General features: G+C 43.9%; 4 protein-coding genes across 4 annotated transcripts; 2 read left to right on the plus strand and 2 right to left on the minus strand.

Annotated features, from left to right (window-relative positions):
• The first annotated feature begins 4,809 nt into the window (after window positions 1-4,809).
• Window positions 4,810-6,526, plus strand: K441DRAFT_295414 (uncharacterized protein). The gene is made up of 2 exons (XM_067641001.1): window positions 4,810-4,818; window positions 4,875-6,526. Exon 2 carries the CDS (start codon window positions 4,990-4,992, stop codon window positions 6,250-6,252), a length of 1,263 nt encoding a protein of 420 aa, XP_067498569.1. The 5' UTR covers window positions 4,810-4,818; window positions 4,875-4,989; the 3' UTR covers window positions 6,253-6,526.
• A 273-nt stretch (window positions 6,527-6,799) lies between these two features.
• On the minus strand, window positions 6,800-8,332 carry K441DRAFT_585661 (uncharacterized protein; the record flags this gene model as incomplete). The annotated part of the gene is made up of 3 exons (XM_067644593.1): window positions 6,800-7,308; window positions 7,423-7,938; window positions 8,056-8,332. The coding sequence occupies 3 exons, from the start codon at window positions 8,330-8,332 to the stop codon at window positions 6,800-6,802; spliced, it is 1,302 nt and encodes a 433-aa protein (XP_067498570.1).
• A 5,132-nt stretch (window positions 8,333-13,464) lies between these two features.
• On the minus strand, window positions 13,465-15,324 carry K441DRAFT_668100 (GroES-like protein). The gene is made up of 4 exons (XM_067649945.1): window positions 14,974-15,324; window positions 14,506-14,876; window positions 14,035-14,449; window positions 13,465-13,982 (listed from the first exon to the last, which is right to left on the minus strand). Exons 1-4 carry the CDS (start codon window positions 15,076-15,078, stop codon window positions 13,692-13,694), a joined length of 1,182 nt encoding a protein of 393 aa, XP_067498571.1. The 5' UTR covers window positions 15,079-15,324; the 3' UTR covers window positions 13,465-13,691.
• On the plus strand, window positions 15,307-15,538 carry K441DRAFT_668101 (uncharacterized protein; the record flags this gene model as incomplete). Its single annotated transcript, XM_067649946.1, has 1 exon — window positions 15,307-15,538. A coding segment is annotated over one exon (212 nt), but the record flags the coding sequence as incomplete, so codon positions are not given.
• Window positions 15,539-15,711: the final 173 nt, after the last annotated feature.

The following is a 15,711-nucleotide window of genomic DNA, read 5'->3' on the forward strand; positions in this document are numbered from 1 at the left end:
TATCTAATAGGTCCTAGACTTGCTAAAAACAGTCCTTTTAAGCCTATAAGATAATAAGGTGTTCTGGTATTTCGGGAGATTAATATCTCTTTAACTTATTAATTTATATATTACAAGATCGGATAATGCGGTTAGTAGTTAATATTTATATCCTATAGATATTTAACGCTTCCATACTAACAAGATAGCCTATTTAGGCTTATAGCTTAAACTTTGCCTTCCTAGGAATACCGTATTTAATAAGTATATAGGTTAAAAATCCGGCTACATAAAGCCCTGCTAGCTATAGCTTCCGTTTATATAGCATCTTAAATAGGGTCTTTTAGTTAATAGACTTAATGGGAGTTTAATTAAGTAGGAATACTATAAGGAGCATAAACTCGGGCTATAGATCTATAGGTAACTTTGCTTTAATAACAGCAGTCCTTACTTATTTAGAAATGGCTCTTCCTAACCTCTCTATAGGTCTATTTTAAGCAGGAGTATCTAGTATTAATTGCTTAATAATACCTCTGTTAAGCTAGATAAGGGTCTTTACCCTAGCGCCTATACCTTACTCCTTATCTATATACTAAATGCGGATACCTTAAGCATTAAATTTCTTCGTAAATGCTATTATTAATTCGAAGAGTAGAAACAGCGTTTTTTACTTATAGTTCTTAATAGGAAAGGCATAATAGTACTTTGTATAGTTATACCAAAAATAAGCTATATATATATCTCCATTAAACCCATCTTCTTCTATAATAACATTAAAGTGTACACGTTTAAAAGGGTAGGTTCCCTTTATAGATATTCTATAAGATATCTACTATATTATCTTTCTAAGAATATATGGTTTATAAAATGGTACACCGTACGAAGTTCTTCCTCTATCCGTCTTAACCACCTTAACCCCGTCTACCGCAGTCGGTAGATAATCTACTAACTCTATATTATAGTGTAGTAAGCGCTAATACTATACTTTATTATATGCTAAGGTCTTAAAGAATCTGGTGGACGTAGCGTAGGTAGTAGGAGTAGGTAGTAAGTAGGCAATAGTATTAATAAGGTAGAGACCTCCGTATTCTATAAGGTTAGTAAATAGGCTTCTATTATCCTTATAGCGTAGGTGGTTTATAAATTAGTCTATAATTATTTTAACCCTACGGAGCTTCGCTATAGATATTAGATTGGTATAAAAATAAGGAGTATATGCTATATTCCTTAATATTAGATACCTAGTTAGACGTTATTCGCCTACCTTAATAGCTAAGTTAATATTACTATATCTATAGATTTCTACTCCAGAATCTCTAGCCGTTACTATAGATATGCTTGGCTTAAAGTTACGGAAGTATCTAATATTATTATAGAAGTAGGTGTTTGCTATAGTGTTATACCCCTAAGCGTTAATTAAAGACAGATCTGGATGTTCCTGCAATAATAACGATAAGTAGGATGTTGTTACAGCAGCCGCTATAGCTTAGGGCCTATCTAAATCCTTAATTCTTTTAGTAGAAGTTAGAGACGTTCTTAACCTAGGGCCTTCCTTCTTAATTTACTTAACCCTTTTGTTATAATACTGCTTATTTGTTAGGCCCTTAAGCCATTCCTAACACCTCTATAAATACTTATTATTTAGTATAAAGTTCGGACCTTAAAGAGACTAAAATAGCTGCTTGCAATTCTTTAACTTATAGGGTAAACTATAAGCAAAATACTTTGCTTTAGGTGATTAAGAAGGTGCTAGGGTAGTAAATGTCGTAGGATCTGCAGACGGCTGCCCTAATAGTATAGTATAGGCGTTACGTCCCGTATTCGGATGCTTATAGAGGAGGTTAAATTCCTTAATTATCGTTAACATTTTAAGCTTCTTTAACCTCTTTGCTACCTTCTAAATAAAGGTATAGTATAGAGCTGGATAGATCTCCTTATAGTCCTAGATAAAGGCTTATATAACGCTACCTTCTATTACCTCTATTAGCCCTTCCTCTAGCTCTTTATTATTCTATATTATAGTAATATAAAGCTAAAGCCATAATTCTAAAGTTTAACGTTTAGGCCCTTATTTCCATTTCCTAAGATCGTCTAATACTATCTGCTGCAATATAGCTTAAGATAGCTTTACTACCTTCTTTAACTGTCTTATAATTAAATATAGTATGGTAAGGTTCTTAAGATACCCTAAGAAGTTAGTGCCTATAGTAGTATGCAAAAGTGCTATAAACGTATAGAGCTTCTTTTCCTACTTTAGGTAGTCCTGTCGTTGTAGCTTATAGAGCTTAAAGAGCATTCTCTATATCTCTAGAGATTACTAAGGTTGTTGTTCTTGTTAACTTAATAACCTAGGTATAGCTATTCTAGTAGACGCTAGAGTTGCTGCTAAAGCTATAGGGTCCGCTGCTGGTGCTATAGGGTCTGTAGGTGCTGCTATAGGTGCTATAGGAGCTGCTAGTGCTGCTATAGGAGCTGTAGGAGCTGCTGCTATCGAAGGTATAGCTAGCTTAGTGTTTTGCTTAATTTCGTTCTCCGTCTTATTTGGGTTGATATAATCCCAAATCTTCGCAAAACTTGCTTCTTAATAGATAAATTAAAACCATATAGGCTAGTCTTTTTAAGTTAGCAAAAGAGGGTTTATAGAGTCCTTGGTTGCTATAGTAGCTCTTATTTTAAGGTTCTTTTAAGGTTACATAAAGAGACGCGCTTACGCGTAAGGTACGCGATATTTTATAATAAACTATACTTAAAGAGGCTTAGTAGTAGTCGTCTGGCCACTAAGATCTCCCTAGTGCTTAAAAGGTTACTGGGCTTATAACTTTTAGCTAGGTAGGTATTAATTAAATAATATAAGCTAGCTAGTAGGTAGAGACACAGAATTGTATAAGTAATCTATTCTATTTAAGGTGGCTCTTAAGGGTCTATATATACACAAGGAAGATGCTAGAATAGGAAAGGAGGGAGGTATAGGCAATAGAGATACGTACTAAGACATACGAAATACGAGGGTAAGCACTAGGGTAGTCTTTACATAGGGTACTAGGCATCAAAGACAATTGTAATACGGTCGAAAGCTACCTCCGTGGCCAACACTTGTTTTCTCATGAGCTGTTTTTCATCCAGCTTGCTGAATATTCACCTTGAACCGTCACATCTCATCCATCCGCCAGCATGCCACTTTATCCTTAATTGTCGACCTGAGTCGGGTGTTATGCCGCCGACTCAGTTACCTACTCCTTGACTCGGTTACCGACTTAGTCACTAACTCCCTATTATGTACCCCCCCCCCCTATACCTACATCTACCTTATGTATATATAGCCTCTTTTTCTTTATAGATTAATTAATATATAAGTTCTTCTTTTCTTATAATTAGTGCACGGACTTCTAATTAATAGTTATAAGCCCGGGGTTATTTCCTATGCGCTAATTATTCTTTTAATTAGCTATTCCTACAGGCTTATATTTAGGTACTTTAGTTATTAATATACTTGTAATTACCTTTATATTAAACAACATCCTTCTACTAATATTATAACTAACGATGCCTATAGTGCTATAGCTAGTAAAGCGCGCTAAAGACAAGATAGCTAGATATAAGGTAGGTGCTAGGAGCTAGATATAAGGCAGTAGAGCTAGATATAAGGTAAGAGTTAGAGATAAAGCCGCTTAAGAGTTTAAGCTTATAGGGTAGCGACCTAGTATTAAATAAGACTAGACACTAGCACCGTACTACTAAGGACCAATAAGACTCCGCGCCGATTTGCCTATAAATACTAGCTAGTTACTAGTATTATACTACTATTTTACCTTAGAGCTAGCACCTTACTACTACATTATTATAAAGCTAGCGTATTACCACTTTTACCTAAAGCTTATACCTTATTACTACGTTATTATAAAGCTAGCGCATTACCGCTTTACCCTAAAGCTAGTACGTTACCGCTTTTACCCAGAGCTTATACCTTACTGCTATATTATATTAACGCTAGCACTATACTGCTAAGGATAAGATAATAACTAAGCTACTATAGCGTAGCTAAATATTAGATAGATAATTAATAAATAGTATAGAAGGATTTAGGTATAGATAGATAATTGCTAAACTATATATAAGAATCTAAACACTAGTATGGCTAGCATTAACTAGATAAAGATTAATAATATAGCTACTAACCTATGGCCTTATTAATAAAGTTGGCCTATATATAGCCTTACCAATAATATCCTATCTAAGATTTAGATTTAGATTTGATTTTAATTATTAGCTTAAGCAGCACTACTGCTAAGCTGGGAGGGTGTATTAACCTAAGTTGGGTGTCATGCCGCCGACTTAGTTACCTACTCCTTAACTTAGTCACCGACTTAGTCACCGACTCCCTATTACGTACCCCCCCCCTGTACCTGCATCTACCTTATGTATATATAGCCTCTTTTTCTTCATAGATCAATCAACACACGAGTTCTTCTTTTCTTATAATCGGTGCACGGACTTCCGATTGACATTAATATATGCCGCCTACTGCTGCGGATGAGGGTTCTAGTTTCCTTCCGAATCTTCTCATTCCCCCTTTATCAAGTTTTCATCCTCTTATTCCTCCTTTACACTGTCAAATAAGGCTTACATGGCATCCGACCAGCTCAGGATTTGAGGACTGTACTGAGCAAACCCTGGTCCAAACACTCAGTCGCGCAGCTATCAAATAAGTTCCGAGAAGTTGGAGTAGCTCCAGCACTGTAAGGGACACTCAAACATAGTAGTCCTAACAACGTATATGGTGTCCTCTAGCCACTCAGCGCGCCTTGGAAGTTCGCAAACGACAGCTTGGTAATCTTAAGGGCTCTCCAGACGTAGATTATTGAAGGCGTTCATGTGCTAATCGCTGTGGAGAACAGTCCTGACACAGTCTCTGACTCAAAGGTTATCAGGTTCTAGCTCCTAGCTCCAGAATCTTTTCCCCCCTTATCCTAGGCATATCATCATAACCTAACAGCTATTCTTCACAATCCCATGTGCAAGATACTGGGGTGCCGACATTCATGTGGACACAATGTCCATTGTCTCTTATCCCGCTGCAGGGGCACATATCAAAAGGGAAACAGGGTAGAGTGTAGGATGATAGCCGCTTGCCAAACCAGCGAGTATCTCTGCCTCGCCTCGCCTACGTGGTGCGGACCATGCCGGTACCAACAATGGAACGCAGAGTGGGACGGTCGACTGCGAAGAGCACGGGAGCTCTACGCCTTTGTACGCGATCAAGTTTGTCCTGGAGAAGATGAGGAAAGCCCCTCGCTGCCGGAAAGGAGTCCTTTCAAGCCTGCATCATTGCAGAAACTGGAGAAACTAGTCGAGGATCTTGAAAACGAACACAGCTCCGCCTCGTGGTCTATCCGACGGAAATTTCCTACGCTTTCGAGGGAACACTACGAGCGCTCGAAGTGCAACCCGAGGGTTTCGGCGTGTTCGCCTCTCAGGGAAGAAGTACATCTAGAGGATATCCAAGATCCTACAGAGCAGGCTGAGGACGACTACTTTAAGGAAGAACCTTTCAAAACCTTCCAACCGTTCTTCATGGATAGGTACGGTTATGTAGGACCCAGTATCGATAAAACCACGCAAAATGACCACGCGAACGCAAACACCGAAGAGGACGCGGCGAGCGAGGAAGAGGGATATGAGGCCGAACCGCCCGAGCAGAGTTTGGACGAGGACGACGCTCTGCCAGCTGAGTCCCCACCTTCTCGAGAAGACACACCAGGCCACTCCGCCGTGCTTCTCGCTCGGCGGCGCGAGAGCACCACCCGCGCGCGCAACACCCTCAGTCTCAGCATGGGCGGCCCAGACGACGAGAACCACCTCAGCGACGACACCCGCACCCTCCTAGACCAACCCACCGCGCGCCCGTCCCCTCCACCTCCCCCACAACCATCCCTCTCTCCCGCCAGACCCCCCCTCTCACGCCGCGACTCCCTCCTCGACCCTCCCACCCCTTCCTCCGCCGCCAAAGTCTCCGCCATCCCTTCCCCCACGCACCCAAGCCCGCTCCCAGCAACACCGCCCGCAAATACGCTAGCGCACCCGCCGCTGGACGCCTTCTCAGAAGCCCTCCCGCCCGTCCCTACGCCCGCTTCCTACACCCTCAAGTACGCCGTCAGCCCCGCGACGCACCTCTCCACCCAGCGCGATGCTGCTGTCTTGATGGAGAAGAGGTGTCCCTGGGGCCGCTCCGTTGCGTCGCCGGTGGCGTGGCGGGAGGAGAAGAGGGTGCAGTAGTGGTCGGGTAGTGGTGGGGGTAAGTGGTGGAGGGTAGCAGCTGGGGGTGAGGTTTTGGGAATGATCCAAATGCTGGATTGGATATGCAGGACGGTAGGGATGGGATTCTGCAGCGCTCTCAGGCGGGATTTGGATCCATGTTTGGCTTTTTGGCTTTTTGGCTTTTGGCTTGAGCTTGAACTTGGTCTTGAATTTAACAATTACTCGGAGTGTTTTTCTCTAGCCTTAGGAGTTTTCTGATACCCTGCGTCCTCGCCTCTCAATCCTAGTATTTCTCACGCATCAGGAGAAGAATAGAGCAGAACCATTATCAAGACTTCCTTTTCTATACGCTATCTAGCGCTCTATCGCGCATACGCCACTATTAGCCCTCCGAGAAACCCCGCAAAGCCCAGGGAGCTGCTCAATGCATTCATTCATTCACACACACAGCTTTCCCACCCATGCCCTCAGCTCCTAAAAAAATGTAAAACGCCTCACCCATGCCCCATGCCCTCTTCGCCCGACCCAAACAAACAAACAAAGCCGAGAACAAAAAACATTCCCCTCAACCCCACCTCTCATTCCCACTCCGCTCCCTTAACGCCCTCCCCTCTCCACTCCCCCCCTGCATAACCGTATCGAAGAACGCGGCCCCGGTACCGCCCGCATCGAACGAGCCCATGCCCGCCAACAACCCCTTCTTGCCCTGATAGCGCGTGTTATCGACAACGGCGTGCTTGCGCCCGGCCTCCTTGGCCGCCTGCACCGAGCCCGTGATGCTGGCCAGCAGCGCGACGAGCTGCACGTCGCTCTGCTCCTCGAGGGACTCGCGCGCGAAGGCGGGGGCGTCGGGGGGCGCGAGGATGGGGAGGCGGGCGAGGAGCGCGGAGATGGAGCGTAGGATGGGGTGGTTGAGGGGGAGGGTGCTGGGGTCGGTTGCGGGGGGGTTGGCGAGCGGGAGGGAGGGGTCTGAGAGGTAGGTTGGGGGGAGGGAGGCGAGGTAGGCGCGGAGGAGCGAGATGCGGCGGGAGAGCATTTTGATGGCGTTGGATTTGGCGGTTAGGGAGGAGAGGACTAGGAGGGGGTTTGGGGTTAGCTTCTACGTCTGTGTATGTGGAAGGTAGGGTAGGCGGGTGGGTTTGATGGGTGAGTTTGGCAGGTGAAGGGTAGGTAAGGGGCTACACTCACGCTCCTCGTCTTCGGCCGTCAGCACCGCCGACTCGTCTATCGCGCCCTCCTTTGCCGCTGCGGCCGCGTCCTTTGCTTTCCCCTTTCCCTTCTTACTCTCCTCTGCCATCTCCGCAGCCGCTTTCGGCGCTGCGGCGGCCGCCTTCGCGCTGTCGATGGCCGTCGCGTTGCCGCCTCCGCGTGCCACGAAATCCACGCTGATCATCTCCGCCTCTCCCGTCTCCACCGTGTAGACCAGCTCCCGGAACTTCAGCGGCCAGTGCTGGCCCGCGCCGTCGATGTCCATGCCGGGCCCGGAGTCGAACACGCTCTCGTAGAGCGTGAGGGGCAGCTTGCCGCCGGCGGAGAACTCGGCGACGGCGTCGGCGGGGTGGAAGAGGAGGAGGATGGACGACTCGTTGTAGACTTCTTGCAGCCGCGTGTGGATGGGAAGATGGTGTTCTGAGGGGCCGGTGGAGGGACCGAGAGTGAACCAGCCGACGAGGTCGAGGGCGGGGGATTTGTGGACGTCCTTGACTTTAAAGTGCAGAGTTTTAGCGTTGTGCGTCTAGAGAGGGATATGAAGTTGTAGAGTGAAGATTAAGGGGGACTGGATTGGGGGGAAATGACTGAGAGAGTAGTAGGTGTACTCACACTGCTCTAACCGGTCATGAAACCATGCATCATCCAGCACTACGTGACCGGCCTCGTTCTGTGTGAGCTTTGCCTCGAAGGCAACCTCCATTGTGATCTCATGGCCGTTCTGCTGACCCAATATAGCTCCTGCAACTGGTCCGTTTTGTTGTCGTAGCGTGTGCCGTGTCAGGTAGTCTGAGATCGTGAGAAGGACGAGAGGGTGTAGTTGGATTAGCGGGCTGGTATCTGAGGCTCTTGCTGTGGATATTAGAGGATTCGGAGGTGCTTCAGCCATATTTACAGAGTCTGGCGGCGGAGGAAATATGGAGGGAGGTAATAGTCTTGTTGTCGAAGAGGCGGGAGGTGAGAATTGAGATTGAGGTTGAAGTGGTGGATGTGGGGTGCGGCTCGCTGGAGCTATGGCTCGAAAATTAGGCTTCAGTGAGAGTCGGCGTGTGCATGGCTTTTTTTCTCTTGGCGCCATTGGACGCTCCCCGCCAGCCACAGCGCGTTACCGAGTCTGTCGACCTGAGTCGGGTGTCATGCCGCCGACCCAGTTACCTACTCCTTGACTCGGTCACCGACTCAGTCACCGACTCCCTATTACGTACCCCCCCCCCTGTACCTGCATCTACCTTATGTATATATAGCCTCTTTTTCTTTATAGATTAATTAACACACAAGTTCTTCTTTTCTTATAATTAGTACACGGACTTTTAATTAATAGTTATAAGCCTAGGGTTGTTTCCTATGCGCTAATTATTTTTTTAATTAGCTGTTCCTATAGGCTCGTGTCTAGGTACTTTAGTTATTAATATACTTATAATTACCTTTATATTAAACGACGTCCTTCTACTAATATTATAACCGACAATGCCTATAGTACTATAGCTAGTAGAGCGCGCTAGAGACGAGATAGCTAGATATAAGGTAGGTGCTAAAAGCTAAATATAAGGCAGTAGAGCTAGATACAAGGTAGGTACCGGGTGCTAGATATAAGGCAAGAGTTAGAGACAAAGCCGCTTAAGAGTTTAAGCTTATAGGGCAGCGACCTAGTATTAGATAGGACTAGACGCTAGCACTATACTACTAAGGACCGATAAAACTCTACGCTGATTTGCCTATAGATACTAGCCAGTTACTAGTATTATACTACTATTCTACCTTAGAGCTAGTACCTTACTACTACGTTATTATAAAGCTAGTATATTACCGCTTTTACCTAGAGCTTATACCTTACTACTATATTATTGTAAAGCTAGCGCATTACCGCTTTACCCTAAAGCTAGTACGTTACCGCTTTTACCTAGAGCTTGTACCTTACTGCTATATTATATTAACGCTAGCACTATACTACTAAGGACAAGATAATAACTAAGCTACTACGGCGTAGCTAGATATTAGATAGATAATTAATAGATAGTATAGGAGGATCTAAGTATAGATAGACGATTGCTAGAGTGTATAGGAGGATCTAGGTATAGATAAATAATTGCTAAACTGTATATAAGGATCTAAACACTAGTATAGCTAGTATTAACTAGATAAAGACTAATAATATAGCTGCTAACCTATAGCCTTATTAACAAAGTTGGCCTATATATAGCCTTACCAACAATATCCTATCTAAGATTTGGATTTAGATTTAATTTTAATTATTAGCTTAAGTAGTACTACTACTAAGCTAAGAGGGTATATCGACCTAAGTTGGGTATTATACCGCCGACTTAGTTACTTACTTCTTAACTTAGTCACCGACTTAGTTACTAACTCCCTATTATATACCCCCCCCCCCCTATACCTATATCTACCTTATATATATATAGCCTCTTTTTCTTTATAGATTAATTAACACACAAGTTTTTCTTTTTTTATAATTGGTGTACGGACTTCCAATTAATAGTTATAAGCCTAGAGTTATTTCCTATGCGCTAATTATTCTTTTAATTAGCTGTTCCTATAGGCTTGTATTTAGGTACTTTAGTTATTAACATACTTATAATTACCTTTACATTAAATGACGTCCTTTCACTAATATTACGACCGACGATACCTATAGTGCTATAGCTAGTAGAGCGCGCTAGAGATAAGATAACTAGATATAAGGTAGGTGCTAAAAGCTAAATATAAGGTAGCAGAGCTAGATATAAGGTAGGTACCAAGTGCTAAATATAAGGCAAGAGTTAGAGACGAAGCCGCTTAAGAGTTTAAGCTTATAGGGCAGCGACCTAGTATTAGATAGGACTAGACGCTAGCACTATACTACTAAGGACTAATAAGACTCCGCGCCGATTTGCCTATAAATACTAGCTAGTCGCTAGTATTATACTACTATTCTACCTTAGAGCTAGTACCTTACTACTACGTTATTATAAAGCTAGTGCATTGCCGCTTTTACCTAGAGCTTATACCTTACTGCTATGTTATTATAAAGCTAGCATATTACCGCTTTTACCTAAAGCTTATACCTTACTGCTACGTTATTATAAAGCTAGCGCATTACCACTTTACCTTAGAGTTAGCACGTTACTGCTTTTACCTAAAGCTTATACCTTACTGCTATATTATATTAATGTTAATACTATACTACTAAGAACAAGATAATAACTAAGCTACTATAGCGTAGCTAGATATTAGATAGATAATTAATAGATAGTATAGGAGGATCTAGGCATAGATAGATAATTACTAAACTATATATAAGGATCTAAACACTAGTATAGCTAGTATTAACCAGATAAAGACTAATAACGTAGCTACTAACCTACAGCCTTATTAATAAAGTTGGCCTATATATAGCCTTACCAACAATATCCTATTTAAGATTTAGATTTAAATTTAATTTTAATTATTAGCTTAAGTAGCACTACTACTAAGCTAAGAGGGTATATTAACCTAAGTTAGGTATTATACCGCTAACTTAGTTACCTACTCCTTGACTTAGTCACCGACTTAGTCACTAACTCCCTATTACGTACTCCCCCCCCTATACCTATATCTACCTTATATATATATAGCCTCTTTTTCTTTATAGATTAATTAACACACGAGTTTTTCTTTTCTTATAATTGGTGTACGGACTTCTAATTAATAGAGTCTTACTAAATTAAAACGTTAACAACTAAATATAAAGCTATTTATATAGAACTTGAAAGGCTTGATCTTAAAGCTATATTAGTAATATTTATCTATTTTTTATCTATAAAAGTCGTTCCTTCCCTAGTAATCTTTAACCTTTTATATACGACCTAGAAGGCCCAAAATACACTCATTAATTTCCTTAATTAAAAGCTCGTCCTATATAGAGCTCCAAGCATGCTTTAAGGCCTTAAAGGAAGTATATATTCTATTATTATAAGCTTTTGCAGTATAGGAATTAAATAAGCGACTTAATTATAAATCTATAGAAATCAAGTGATATAAATATATAAAAGTAGACCCCGAACTCCAAAGCCTATAACTTATTTTAAACGTATCCGAGATATACGAGGGTAGTGCTAACACAAGTGAAATAGGGTAATATACAAGGTCCGGTAGTCGATTACAATTATCCTTATAGATCTTTTGCTTAAGAAGCTCCCATATATACTTAATAGGATTTAGATCTGGCGAGTTGCCTAGCTATAATAGGAGCTTAATACCCCAAGCTTCCTATAGAGGCCTAAGTAGGGCTATATTATAAATAGAGGCTCTGTCTTATATAAAGGAGGCCTCTAGACGTCCTTCTTATTAAAATTACTTAAAGGTGGGGCAAAGAATTGGTTTAACGACTTCTTAATAGATGTTAGCTAGGCAGGTATTACGAATGATATATAGCTAGCTGATTGTATAGAGACATAGAATTGAAGGAGCGATCTGTTTTATTCAAGGTGGCTCTAAGAGCTCTAATATACATAAGAGAATTGACCCCCTATAGGGGTCCCTAGGGAGTGATGATACAGGTTAAAACTATACTGATACCGTCTAATACGGACGTCGAACAGCACCCGTTGCACCTCTGCAGTAAAGCTACCTCGGCGGCCAACAATAGAATCGGAAGGCGTTAACACCTTTACCCTCACTCCTTTTGGCCTCCTAAGGTAGTCGCGGCTCTATAGGACGTCTACCTAGCCTAAAGTTCTTATATCAAGGATCCTTTTGGCGTCCTTTAAAACCAAGCTCCCCCCCTTACTCTACCCAGGTCCGCAATTTAACTATCCACTCTGCACGCGCAGCTTTAAGATCTTTAGTATAAGGATCCTCCAATACATAAAGCAAATCCTCCCTCTGCTGCTTGGTTTCCTTCCGATATATATAGTAGGGTCCCTTCCAATTAAATCCTATAATTCTATAGAATAGGATACCCTGCCTAGGACCCCTAAAGGTCTTATCGGTTATATCTTCTAGCCAGCCTTTATCTGTAAGACGGGTAATACGTCGCTTTCCTTTTACCTCTCCCATACGCCTAAGAGTTTCGTTAAAAAATAACACTTAATTAAAGCCCACATTGGGGGGGTATTGTGGGCTATAGGGCCACTTGTTATGTTTAATTACCTACGCCAACTAAGCTTCCTTCATAGCCTCTAAGAGGAAGGGCTTTTTATAGACACGATATCGTCCATAGCCGCGTAAAAAGAAGGCTAAATCAATCGTTCCGCGTAAGGCTTTAATATTAAGTTCGGTAGCAATCTAAGTCCATTTCTTAAGCCTTTAAGGCTTATTCTTTATTGCGTGCGTAATTAGTCAGTCAATATTACGATTAAAAAGGATGTAAGGAGTTCCAGAACGCTTGTATAAAGCTAGATTATAAGGCTCTAGTGGGTGGGAGTTATCTTAAGAGGCAGCCTTAAGGGTGTATTTATGTCACGGAACGAGGTCAGGAGGCTCTGTGAACGTCGTAGCATTGACTATGGTACACGACAGGATATTGCACAGAGGTGCAAGAGGTGCGTAGGCACGAGCGCTCTATATACTGTGGGTGCCAAGGCTCGCCTAGGGCGAGCGCTTGGCGGTGCTACGGTCGGAATCCGTGACAATTTAGCGATAGAATAAACTATTAACTTAGGGAGATATCAGCCTAAATCGCGCTTTAAATTGGTAGAAACAACCCCTAAGGGTATCCTTTTAGTTATAACTTCGTGAACAATAATTGCACGGTAGGCTTCTGACAATTTAGGGCCTTTGCGACCCATATTAGTGGTTTATTTTGGTGGTGGAGAGCTTTGTTTACTACATTTAGGGGGTTGATTTTAGGTGAGGATCGGGTGCACGGGCCGTACGAATACTAATTGAACCGACCTCGTATATGCATGCCGCCCTATTCGCCGAGTCCTCAACATGCTTGTCTTAAGATCAATCATCATCCAGCAGTCTAAGGGAAGTATTGGTATCTCATAACCCCTTGAATGGAACAGTCATTTTCTCAGGCTTCAAGTAACTGGTATGTCGTAGAAAGACGTAAGATTTCATTACCATGAGAGCCTTCTAAGTCAATCAACCTAAGACTAATCCCCAACTCTAGCACCGTCAATCCTGATTGGTATCATCCATCGTCTCTGCAAAGAGGTCCCGACGCCGACCCTTTTATTTGCGAACTGAAACTTCTAAGCCTTTTCTATCCCACCTGAGAATAAAGCATACCCGTGTCCGAAAGGGAACAAAATATCCTGCGGGAATCAACCCTCCACAATCACCTTCAGAACGAGTTTGCCATCCTTGTCAGCCGTTTTACTTGCCAACTCGAATGCCTCTTTCGCCGCAGCAAGCCCTTTGAACCGATGTGTTACCATGTTGTCGAGACTGGGGAGCACACCCGAGGAAAGGATCTTGATGCCGACAGGGTATGTGTTTGCGTAGCGGAAGATGCCAATGATGTCCACCTCCTTTAAATGCGACACGGAAATGGGCAACATTTGTATTGGAGTGCCCATGCCGACCATTATCAACTTACCGCCCGGTCTTGTTGCCTGAGAATGATGAGATAAGGGATCAAAGAGTAGGACAGGAACCAGGACTCACGTAAAGGCCGGCTTGCATACATACTTCCTTGCCGGTGCAGTCGAAGGTCACATCGGCTCCCTCAAAGTCTGGCTCATTGGCGCAGGCGATCTCCACCATCTCGGATGCGAGTTCCTTGGCGGCGGAAAGCTTCCCAGCAGTCTCGTTGATGTGTTTCCGGGGAACAACGACGTATCCCTTCGTTGCGAAGCCCTGGCGGATGGCATAGTCAACCCGACCGCTGTCGATGTCTGCAATCATGACGGTAGTGGCGCCGGACATTTTTGCCATGGCCGCCACAAGCAAGCCAACGGTGCCCGCGCCATAGACGATGGCTGTGTCACCCTGCTCTATCGAAGCTCTCCTTGTTGCATGGATGGCAACGGAGAGGGGCTCGAGCAGAGCGGCGGAGTCCATGGAGACGTGAGAGGGGATCCTAAATTAAGGTTAGCACGGTTTCTAATTTCTCCAGCACATCATGCAAGGGCATACTTATGGCACCATTTTGCGGGGTGGTTGATACGTTCCTGGAGGGTTCCCTGAAAGTGAGGCACAGACTTGGCGCTACTTCGGAACCTCATGCCCGGGCAAAGGTTATATCGACCTCTCTGACATGACCGGCAGTTATCGCACGGCACTCCAACCTCCAACGCAACTCGTTCACCAATCTGAAAGCCCGTCACCGCCTCACCAACGGCCACGACGACACCAGCAGACTCATGCCCAAGAGAGAGTGGTGCCACAGCTTGGAGATCGCCGTTTCGAAACTTGTTATAGTAAGAGACATCGCTGCCGCACACGCCAGTGGCTTTGATGGCAATCTGTAGTTCGTGCGGGGCTGGATCTGATATTGTTCTTGTTTCCTAGATCGATGTTTAACTTTGTTTGCACGTACACAAACATATGAGATCCCTACGAAAGTGGTGGGATGGAGGGGGAAACCGAAAGGGGAAAGCATACGAGCCGCAAGTCCCTTGCCCCATGCAGGACAGAAGCTTGGATGGTAGCTTTACTGTAGTGCCTCGCTGGGATTGGATAGATATCCCCCAACGCTGAAGGAGCCATCACGTCTAATTTCCGGTTTGGACTTGAATAGTATAGAGACAGGAAGAAAGGCAAGTTGCTTCATAACCCCACGGGAGCGTGGAGGTTGATATACATGTCGGCATTCCACGATCACCGCCTCAGCATATGCTGGCTCTTCGTTCCCGTTCGTGCATCGGGGAGATAGTGAAATCGCATAAAAGTTTGAGCATCCACGCCATTTAGCTGGGCGGACCAATCCAGCTTGGTACATGGATCCCTTGGGATACTCGTGTAGTCGTTGCTTTTTCCCGTTACGCTGTATATATAACTGGCTAGATCCGCAGGTGGAGCGTCCAGAAAGCATCACTTCTCTTCTACCGGATCAACAAACTTGGTCCTCCGAAAGCGACAGTGAACAGGGCTGCTACGTTAGTTGGCTGTATTCAAGAGCCTATGCTATCTATCAGCAGCGCCGATAAAACAATGATAAGGCAGTGTCAAGAGGCTTGCAGTGGGCCCATTGCCCTGGCACTAAAACCTTCAGCATGATTCCCAACCGATTCGCATGGCGACACAGGCCTTGATGGCTCTTGGTCGCCCTCTATAGCATGCAGCCAACGCGGCCTAATGGATCGATGGCATTTTGCTGGCTGGCTGGCTGGCTGGACAGAT

Source organism: Cenococcum geophilum (assembly GCF_001692895.1).
Source record: "Cenococcum geophilum 1.58 unplaced genomic scaffold K441scaffold_60, whole genome shotgun sequence".
Classification (NCBI taxonomy): Eukaryota; Fungi; Ascomycota; class Dothideomycetes; order Gloniales; family Gloniaceae; genus Cenococcum; species Cenococcum geophilum.

What these genes read in the sequence shown, in the direction of transcription:
- K441DRAFT_668100 (XM_067649945.1), bottom strand. Translation starts at nt 15,078, where the DNA reads ATGGCTCCTTCAGCGTTGGGGGATATCTATCCAATCCCAGCGAGGCAC. An exon ending in CCCGCAAAATGGTGCCATAA is followed by an intron (nt 14,450 to 14,505) that starts GTATGCCCTTGC and finishes ACCTTAATTTAG; the next exon opens with GATCCCCTCTCACGTCTCCA. An exon ending in GTATGCAAGCCGGCCTTTAC is followed by an intron (nt 13,983 to 14,034) that starts GTGAGTCCTGGT and finishes CATCATTCTCAG; the next exon opens with GCAACAAGACCGGGCGGTAA.
- K441DRAFT_295414 (XM_067641001.1), top strand. Translation starts at nt 4,990, where the DNA reads ATGTGCAAGATACTGGGGTGCCGACATTCATGTGGACACAATGTCCAT.